Source organism: Bactrocera latifrons, unplaced genomic scaffold, assembly GCF_001853355.1.
Source record: "Bactrocera latifrons isolate USDA-ARS-PBARC rearing strain unplaced genomic scaffold, ASM185335v1 scaffold_384, whole genome shotgun sequence".
NCBI classification, from domain to species: Eukaryota; Metazoa; Arthropoda; class Insecta; order Diptera; family Tephritidae; genus Bactrocera; species Bactrocera latifrons.
This window is the reverse complement of record NW_017537028.1, coordinates 243983-254366: the sequence shown is the minus strand read 5'-3', so window position 1 is coordinate 254366 and position 10384 is coordinate 243983. Positions and strand designations below refer to the sequence as shown.

The 10384-nt window shown below is 40.1% G+C and overlaps 1 protein-coding gene and 1 long non-coding RNA gene across 4 annotated transcripts in view; both read right to left on the bottom strand.

The window, feature by feature from the left end:
- Positions 1–383: 383 nt before the first annotated feature.
- LOC108972184 (phosphatidylinositol 5-phosphate 4-kinase type-2 alpha) overlaps positions 384–10384 on the bottom strand; it is a 21537-nt gene continuing 11536 nt past the window's right edge. For all 3 annotated transcript variants that reach the window (XM_018938696.1, XM_018938697.1, XM_018938698.1), the window contains exons 5-10: positions 4498–4628; positions 4264–4429; positions 4041–4192; positions 3889–3983; positions 2761–2825; positions 384–1198 (exon numbers count right to left, since the gene is read on the bottom strand). In XM_018938696.1, coding sequence (XP_018794241.1) covers positions 1082–1198; positions 2761–2825; positions 3889–3983; positions 4041–4192; positions 4264–4429; positions 4498–4628 — 726 coding nt within the window. In that variant the 3' untranslated portion in view covers positions 384–1081. The remainder of the gene's footprint in view (positions 1199–2760; positions 2826–3888; positions 3984–4040; positions 4193–4263; positions 4430–4497; positions 4629–10384) is intronic.
- Positions 7609–9060, bottom strand: LOC108972185. The gene is made up of 2 exons (XR_001993615.1): positions 8793–9060; positions 7609–8734 (listed from the first exon to the last, which is right to left on the bottom strand). It is a non-coding gene; the product is annotated as an uncharacterized LOC108972185 (long non-coding RNA).

Here is a 10384-nt window from a genome sequence, read left to right as displayed (position 1 = left end):
AATTAACATCAAAATATCGATACGTATTACAGAATTCATAAATGGTTAATGACTAACAAACAAATCTTAATTACAAGCCAATTCCTCCAGATATGTTCATTTCTAAAATTTGCGAAAAAAATTAAATTTGTAGTTTAGTTACGAATATATTGTAATATAAATGCTTTTTCCATTTTCGTTTCAAGTATGTAACTTACTACTTACTGTTCTGACATAAAAAAAGTCAAAATTATCTCCCGTTGAAAGGAAATAAAAATATAACTGATATTGCATGATATGCATATGCACAAAAGCAATTTTAAAAATGTAGCCATGAAACAGACTTTTAGTTTCCGCGCGTACGGGAGTTCTTCACATTAATTATCTCGGTTTGATTATCTAGCAATCCACTTAAATTAGTGCAGATACATTTGTTACAAGCATATCCTCCTCTCCTCGATACGGATTTGAATTTTGGTTTGAAATTCAGAACAGTAAAACTATTGTTCACGTAAAATCAAAATATTAACCTCATATAATTTTCTCGAATATATAGCAATTAGCGTTTTCTATAGTAAAATTAATTTATTTAGACTTTTTTTATGAAATAAATTTAAAGAGACGGTGCTCCATTAAAGTTATTTTGAGATAATAAAAATATAATATTATTAATACCGACGAAATGAAATGAAACTGAGAATATAACAAGGTTGTATTTAAAGCAGACGTCGGTTATTTTAAGCCGCCACCCAGGGCAAACCTGAGCCCAATGAAATGCAATAATTTCTTTAAACTGCGATGAAGGTATAAGAATTTATTACTGGCTTTCGAATCAACAGTGATTATTTCGCATTCTTTTTAGGAGGTCAATGCTTATCATTACTGATTACCACGCGTCATTAAAAAAAAAAAATTTATTCTAAGGAAAAGAACAAATCTAACTAAAGAGTTAATCAGAATTAAATTGTCGATAACCATTAATAAAATATATATAAATATATATACTAAATTCGCACGACGTATGTATGCATATGTTGAAGGTTTCAGTTCACAGTTAATTTTCAAAAATGGGCATCAGCATACGCGTCAAGGAAGCAAATAATTACTCGATCGCTTTGTCCATGAAGTCAAGAAATCGTTTGGCATATTGTTCGGGATCACAGGTAGAAATTCCATCTACATTACTTCCATACTTCACAGTTTTAGCTGCTTTAGCGGCCTTAAAAATAGAATTATAAATTAATAAACGAAATTAACTTCTGATCTTTAAATAAACAATCTCGATACATTGAAACAAAATGTGTTTTCCCTAATATGATAATTAATATATACATTTTTTTTACAAAACATAGTAAAAAGTTAAACACTTTCAAAATCGGTCGTCACTAAAAGAAATACTGAAGAATTGAATTAAGAAGTTTGGGGTACAGTAATTTTAAAAGGTCTGTGTTATATCTTAAAGTACAAAATATTAAAAATATTCTCTGCAAATTTTAAGTAAGTCCAGCAAAAATTTTTCGAATTGTTTGATAATTAGCAAAAAGTTCTCTCAACCTCGAGCATGTACAACCTCGAAAGCTTTCAACGAAACGTTTACATTTTTTTTTTTTGAAACCTTAAAATCTAGTGTGTGTTCGAAGGATTTTTTGTTTTCTAATTTCGATTTTTTATAAACTGTTGGTTTGTTTTTTTTACGAAAATGTGGAAAAAAACTTTTTGAAAACATGAAAAACAATTGTTTGTTCTAAAGATTTTTCATTTTTAATTTCGATTTTTTAAACAGTTAATTGTTGGAATTTTATCCGAAAATATAGAAAAAAAAATGTTTGATAACATTTTGCTGGCTACAAAAGGGTTGTTTGATTGATTTCAGATGAATGACCAAGGATTAGTGATGGGCACAGCCGGGAGCTTCGAGTGAAACGAAATCAACGCAGAGAGACATTACTTTGAAAGTTGAAAATTCTTATTTTTTCTGAATTCTGACAAGACGAAACATTAAACATATGTTTTGTTTCTCACTTTTCGTTTTAAATAAAATACCAAATACTTTTTGTTGCATCTTTTTATGAATAAATAAATACGGGTAATTTTCTGGTTAAGGTCCCATAGCGAATAAAAATTAATAAGAACAGAAATATTATGCCGTCAATACATTTCATTATGGTGTGGTGGGTAACGGAATATCTTGTAGAATTACCTTTCTCTGAATAAAACCCGGCCCTGGACCGACCAGAGTTGTTTTAAGGGGACTTGCTCTGCCATTTTATGGTAGCTTCGAATTTGGCGGATGCTATTCTAAATCCCAGCATTTGATTTTTTAATTTTTTTGTAATTTATTGCGTCTAAACAAGAGGACCAAAATAGTAAATAACCTAATATTTTTTTTTGTTCATTTAAATACGGAAACTGAAACTGGGCCGTTCGAGATGGCAATCACAGCAGTATTGCAAATTTGTCAAGTATCACGTTCTGCGTAAATTTTTGGCAACACTTGCAACAACAATATGTTCTGCCGTCACTACCAATATCCAACACTGTTCCTGTACTGCTGACTGTTATAGTTATTTCTTGCAAGTACACACCAACTGAAGGATTTTGGATCAAAAATATAACATTAAAATACAACTACAGTTAAAAATTCTGTAATTTTAAAATTTGATAAATTCAGCTGTGTTTTGGCCAACACATTAAACAGATGAATTATCAAAATTAATCGTTGCATGAAGCAAATCAAAATATGCAATACATAAATGTTTTACATTCTATCTTAGTTATTACCTGTTTTTTTACACCATATTGCGTTAGCACATCTATAATGGCAATAAAATAAATTTCTCTCCTTTCTGTAATTACAAAAAAGAATGTTTGTGTTCATTGAAATTATTTGATTATAAAAGCCTTTGGTTATTATAAAATTTGCAATGAACCGAACTAATATTTGGTAATGGTAATATTTTCATAACTTTACGTTTCCCCATTTCAAATACAAGGCGAGTTCCAAAGTATACAGGACTTAAAAAAAAACAGAAGAAACGGTTTTTTGGCAAAATCTATTTATTTTATTCAAAATAATAATCAGTCTAGTCTGGCTGGCATGGCCGCAAGCCTTTTTAGTGGCCTCGTCTGCATAACTCTTTGCTTTCATGGGCAAATGCACTTTTCCGAAAAGGAAGAAGTCGCACGGTGCCATATCAGGTGAATACGGGGAGTGGTTAATGGTTAAAATGTGATTCTTGATCAAATAATCGGTCACAAGCGTCGATCGAATGTTGGATTCTGAGCAATTTTTGGTCGTCAGTCAATTTGTGCGGAAGAAACCGTGCACGCACCTTTCGTAAGCCCAAATGTTCGGTCAAAATGAGATAAATCGATGTTTTGGAAATGTTCAATTCCATATCCATGCATTCCAATGATGATTTCGGCTGATTTTTGATTAATTCACGCAGTTTCGATGAAATTTCCGGTAATCACGGACTTCGCCCACATGTTGATCGTCATTTACGAGCACTCTGCTACGGAATAGGCAACCTTCGCCAATAACTTATTTCATCAATTTAAACGTTTCGGTAAATTTTTTAACAGTTTTAAAACAAAAACTAATGTTGGCTCTTTATTCGAAGCTAATTTTCGCAGCGATAACACGAACATACTGACACTTAAGACGCAATAACTTCACTTCCAATCGATGAAATGTCATGAAAATCTCACTGGACAATCAATAAAGATAGCATTCGACATATAGATGGCGCCGCCAGGTCGCTAGATTCAAAAAGTCCTGTTTACTTTGGAACGTTGCTTGTATAACATAAGTACTAGTATATAGAATATAATGTAATCAAATTTGGCTTAAAATATTATCAGGCTAACATGCTCGTAAATAAAATAGTTACCAAAAATTTAACTTACCTTCAACGCTTGGAATAGCGTAGATATCCACTTCATAGACAACTTCCTTATACTGTGCGCCGCGCGGTGAGTCAGGTGGTGTATTGTAAGTCCATCTACAATTTACGTATTTAATGTTTGAATAATATACGGATATTGTTCATTGAATTTACCTTTCTCCACTATCACATTCCTCGCTTTCGCTGTTTTCGCTTCGTGTAGTCCCTTGAGTGTTTTCCCCTTGCAATGCTTCCTCTTCAGCACGAACACAGTCATGTATGCCGACTAAGAGCGAGTAGTCCATTATGTGCAACTTTGTAAGGAGCTTTTGTAATAAAACAACCCGATTTGGAAAAAAGTTGAAAATCCATTAAATTATTGAAAAATTTTACTTACATCGACATCACTTGATAAAGTGTCCAACAATTTTGTCTTTGCTTCTCCAATTTCAATCTTGACTTTTTGCTTCATAAAGTCGTTATCTTTGTATGTAGGTAAATACTTTTCTAACTCCTTTTCAGATGCCTCACGATCAACGGTACTGCCTTTTAAGTCAAATTTCCTTAAAGCATAGATTAGTTAAAAAAATATGCTAACAATAATGTGACGTTGATTGTAATTTGAACTCACTTGTGTATGGTTAAATGCGAACTAAATATATTCCTCATAACGACAAAATAATGTTGACCGCTTTCAACCGTTATTCTATACATACCCAAATATTGTGGTAAAAGGGTTTTGCCATGTTTTTCAACGATGTACTAATGAATAAAGACACATTTTGAATGGAATTTCAGAAAAGATGATGCAACAATTTACAATAATTGAAAAATAAAAAAAAAATAGCTAATTTTTGAACTATAGCAATGTACACTATATTTTTTATTTAAATTTCACGCGAAAACCCAATCGTTGAAATATGATTTTGTAGCTTGTTATGACTGTCAGTGATTTCTGTGCCGAATGTCACGTCGAAATAATCATTAGTGTTTAGTATACGCTTGTCTTCCTGCGGTACATAAAGTGCATTCGCCGATTTTTACAATGAGTGAAATTATTCGAAAAAGAAATTCCATTAAATTTTGTGATCGAAATCAAATTTGTGGTGTCAAAGCGTTCAAAATGTTGGGAAATATCTTTGATGATAATTGTTTGTCACGACCAAATATTTTAGTATCGTACAGAGTCGAAAACGCGTAGACGACATACCACGTTGTTGTTGTAGCGGCAGGGTTCTGCCGAATTGACAGTCGTTGGCCCGATAAAAATTCAGGTCCGTTCGTTACGTAGAACAGAATGTCGTGGGAACGGTCGTAACTCTGGCGCTACAACAAAACAACCTTGTTAATTCTTACTTGTCAAACAATGGTAGGGGGATGGAGAAAAGGGAACAGATAGACGATTTGAAATTCTCCACAATGAATGACGAAACCCCAACCAGAATTATGGGCAGCTGTAATAGCTCGCTCGATTTTACCATTTCTAGTGGTGGGCTGATAAATAACATATGCTAGGGTAGCTCTGGCATAATTATCTCGTTCAAGAAAGCTTCCGGCTTTATCTTTGTAGAAAACTTCGTTAACTTTATAAAACCTAACTGAGTCGGCTTCAGAGAATCACCACTTTACCCATTCTTACGGACGTAATCGTTGGAGTGTTTTCGTCCATACGTACGACATGACCTTGCAAGCAGAGCCTCTCTTAATACAGCTAATCGTTCCACCGAAAGCGATTAACCGTGACCAACGCGCTAAGGATCATAAAACTTCCCCAGAACTCTTCTCTCAAAAACTCGTAGCGTCGACCCATCAGATTAACGTCCATGCCTCTGCACCATATAGCAGGACGGAAATAAGGAGTGACTTGTAGATATTGGTTTTTGTTTGTCGACAGACTACTTTACTTCTCACTTGCCTGCTCAGTCCAAAGTAGCATTTGTGGGCAAGAGTTATTCTGCGTTGGATTTTGAGACCGTAGTTGTTGTTGCTGGTTCCAAGATAGAAAAACTTATCAACAACTGTCAGCAGTGACCCCACCTGGCGAACAGCTGCTCCAGAATCCTTTCTGTCCAAGAGCCTTCTGCATTAGAGGTACGCCGGCGGATCAGTTCAACTTAAAAGAGTCGGGAAGCGAGGATTAAGACAGTAGCGAGAAGCGGAGAGCCCTCCTACGGTGGTGGGTGATTCCACGTCGTGCGGCAAGATGGAAGTGACGCGACCTCCGTTATGGTCCCCACCGCGGCGTAAGGCGCGTATGGGGTCGCCGCGTAATGTCAACGAAAACGAGGGAGGGGCGGTTGTTGTTGGGGGTGGAGCAGCCGGCCATGTGACGGCTGCCAATAGGATAACGGGGGAATTGAATGGTCTGGTATTTGAAGCTCAAAATTTCGATGTAGGAACTGCTGTTGGAGCTTGAGTCAAAGTACCCATCTTCGCGGAAAAATGGACTTTCCAAAAAGAAGTTGTGGAAGACACTCCTCCTCGGCGCTGAGCGGGTCAATGCCGGCTCTGTCGGCACCAGTATCTTGCTGGAAACGATCACACCGGTGACACCGAAGCCTGTGGAGACCTGGTCGGTCGTGGTTAGGGTCCTCTAAGGAAGTAATAAAAAAAATGGTCAAGGAGGAAGGTCCCAGGTAGGTAAACATGGTGGATTTGATCACAGGGTGGCTAGGAGTACGGCTAGATCAGATGTCTGCCGGAGGTGCGATCAAGAAGACCACAAAGCTACCGGTCGCGTCAATGCAACCCACTGCTGCAACTGTGCATTTTAGGGTAGGCCAGCTGGGCATCTTATGACATCAGCTATCTGCCCTAATTGTTTTGGCATTGTTGAGCGCGCCCGCGCCAGACCAGGGATCATCCAGCTAAATAGTTAGGGCTGTTATAGCGTGGGTGTGGTATTGCTCTACTCCAGGAGGTCCACGTCACCAACGGTGGGGTTCGGGATCTTCCTGCGGTTTTACGGTCTTCACAGACTTTAGAGCTAATGCCGCAATAGTTGTGAATAACCCAAGCTACGATTGCGTAGTTGTGGATTCTTCACAACTGGGTGTATGTGTCCCCTAGAGCCCTACCTGGGCTACAAGGATAAGTAGTAGTAGCCCATTTATCCTAGGGCTGGATGCGAATGCCTCGTCCTCGATGTGGTTTAGTAAGGTATCCCGGCATTCGTCTGGATACCAAAGCCACAGTTGAGGCGAGGCATTAAGCGAATGGGTGGTGGTATCCTCCACATTTTGGATGAGCCGAGGGGATGGTATACGTTCGATGGAGGTTAAGGGAGGGTGGGGATTGAGTGATCATAATTTGATTGAAATTAGGGTTAACCCTCGTTCCCCTCCCTCACCTTAGGAGAGTACATTCCGGCGATGGCATACTACTGATACTGTCTCGAACCATTATGGACTCTCGGTTAGGGAAGCGGTATCTAGTATACCACTTAGAGAATTTGAAGAGTTGGGGGTGGACGAGCGAATTGCTCGTCTATAAAGGGTGGTTTGGGGGTTAAATGATAGGGTACTTAGGTGTGAAAGTTATAAGACTAATAGATTAAATGGTGGACGGTGAGTTAACCTTAAAGAGGAGGACTGTCAGGCTATTGAGGCGAAAGTTTCACCGCGCCCGATGCTCCAATTCTGATAGGCTGTCCCAGCTTAGGTATGAATTTAGTTGCGCGGATAGGGAGTATAAGAAAATGATAGTGAAAATTAAAGAGGAAAATTGGAGGAGTTTTGTTAGGGAGAATGGGAACGACCCCTGGGGGCAGATCTATAGTATCTGCCAGGGTCGTAGGAGGGAGGATATCACCTCTCTTCGCGTCGGTGACAATATGTTATCGCCGTGGAGACAGCATGCGGGGTTTCCGTTAGGTGCGTTCTTTCCTAGATCGGAGGTGCAGGTACCTCAAGCGCAAGAGGTGACCGTCCCTCCAATAGATGATGGCGTGTTGGGGTACGAGTATGGCGTGGTTAGTTCTAAACGGTCCCCAGGTTAATGGTTTAAACGGAGAGATGTGTAAAAGCTTGTAGAAATTCAGTCCTGAATACCTGGAGGCCATTTATAATAAGTGCGTCTGGGAGGGATACTTTCTCCGAATGTGGAAAAGTGCTAGGGTTGTTCCTCTCCTGAAGTCCCCTGATAAGATCAAGAGCGATCCTTGAGATCAAGAGCGGTCCTTGATCTTATCGCGGAATCAATCTCCTTCCAGTACTTGGAAAAGTGCTGGAAAGAGTCATGATGGAACGGCTTCAGCTAACGCGGAGTATGTGGTCGGATAGACAGTTTGGGTACAGCAAAGGACGCAGTATAGAGGATGCACGGTTCTATGTTCAGAATGTCGTTAGGGAGAACGTCAACAAATATGTCCATGCAATGCTACTTATGGGCAGATTGTCACCGGTTCGTCCACCGATTGTCGGGGTGAATGAGGTCAGCATCAGATATTTGACGCAAATCAAATATCTGGGGTTGGCCATAAGTGAAAGGATTCGAATTATTGTACACTTGGCGAATGTGAAGGAGCGACTGCAGGCAACCTTAGGTAAAATACGTATTTGAGGAGTGATTGGTGTCTCGGACGTCGTGCTGTCCGCACCATATACCGTGGCTTGTTTGTGGGCTGTGCCACAAATGGAGCCGCCTCATGGTGCGAAGTCTAGGGGTTTCAAAAACTCTTCTCAATCCAGCTTTGTATGATACTTTCTTGTTTGCTTGTATATCGCAACGTGTCAACGGATGCGGTGCAGGTTTTGTTAGGTGCACCCCCTTTTGACCTGATTGTGTTAGTGGTGTGATCTCCACTATTCGGACTACTAAAGAGTTAGGGTCGTTTGCGCGTGAATTGTTCAAGCGGTGAAGGCGGGTAACTGGGGATAAGGGTTATATTCAGTATGATTGGTATGTGTATGTGATGTATGTACATACATGCGATGTTGACGAGACTTATCCCACGAAAGGTGGCGCAGATCGTGGGGTCTCCCTCTTTGTGGAATAGGCAGAGCACACCTAAATTTTAATCGTTGGACATGCTTGCGTCCGACCACATTTTACAAAGAATTTGATGCATGCTCCTTATCAGTTCTTCGCCGCTAAGTGTGAATAACTCGGCCGGAAATCCATCGAACCCCGCCGCTTTGTTGTTCTTCAGACGGGTAATTGCTATAAGAACTTCTTCATGGTCGGGCAATGGGACGTCTGCTCCATCGTCATCGATTGGAGAATCGGGTTCGCCTTCTCCTGGCGTTGAGCGTTCACTGCCATTCAGCAGGCTGGAGAAGTGTTCCCTCCATAATTTAAGTATGCTCTGGGCATCGGTTACAAGATCATTTCTGGTGGCTCTACACGAGTATGCTCCGGTCCTGAAACCTTCGGTTAGTCGTCGCAGTTTTTCGTATAATTTGCGACAATTACCCTTGTCGGCCAGCTGTCTCATTATACTAGCTCATTTCGGCCTTTCTCTTTTTCTGTCTACAAATCCGTTTCGCTTCTCTCTTCAACTCTCAGTAACTATCCTATCCCGCACGTCTTGTGGTCGATCGTAACGTTGCGAGGTAGTAAGTATGTTTTCTTTCAGCTGCGACACGGCACTCCTCGTCGTACCAGTAGTTCCTTTGCATTTTCCGCAAACCAATGGTTTCGATTGCAGGAGTAAGTGTACGTAAGGAGTTTGAATTGTCATACCACAGTACCCTTATAGAGAGTTGTTGACAAGTGCTCGCAGAGAGCATGAGTGCAAGCCGAGTAGAAATTTGTTCGGCTGTCTGTTGTGATTGCAGTTTCTCGACGTCGAACCTTCCTTTTGTTTGCTGATGTTCGCTTTTTGCTGCACAGAAGCGGATGCGAATCTTGGCTGCAAAAAGATAGTGGTCCGGGTCGATAATAGGACCTCGGAGCGCACGCATATCTAAAATACTGGAGGCTTTTTTCCGTCTACGACAACATAATGTAGTACTCACCGATCCAAACGGGGTTAGATCGCCGAAAAAACAGCCCTTGGTCGGATAAAATCCGAGTCAATTCCGGTACGTAGAACCGGCTGTCGTGGTTGTGACCAATGATCACAACCACAACATAATCGATCCGGTTGGTGGCTTTTCGATATGGAGATATCTAGGCAGCTTGGGGAAATTTACCATGCTCGAATCTAGTACTAGATAAACCCATTTGGGGAAGTTTCCTCATGGAGGTTTAATTTAGCGACTGTTGTACCTCACATAACTTTTTTGCCGACCTTGGCGTTAAAGTCGCTAAGCACGATTTTGGCTTCGTTTTGATGCGGATCGTGGCTATACCTTCATCCACCGTGGTGAAAGAAAGTACCCGTCGACAATTCCCACGACAGCCGGTTCTACGTACCGGAATTGACTCGGATTTCATCCGACCATGGGCTGTCCTTTCGGCGATCTAACCCCGTTTGGATCGGTGAATATTAATCTGTGTGTGTCGTCACTGGAGCAACGCCTTGCAGCAGGGTTGCTCCTTATCCTCCTGACTCGTGCTGGCATTGAGTCCAACCC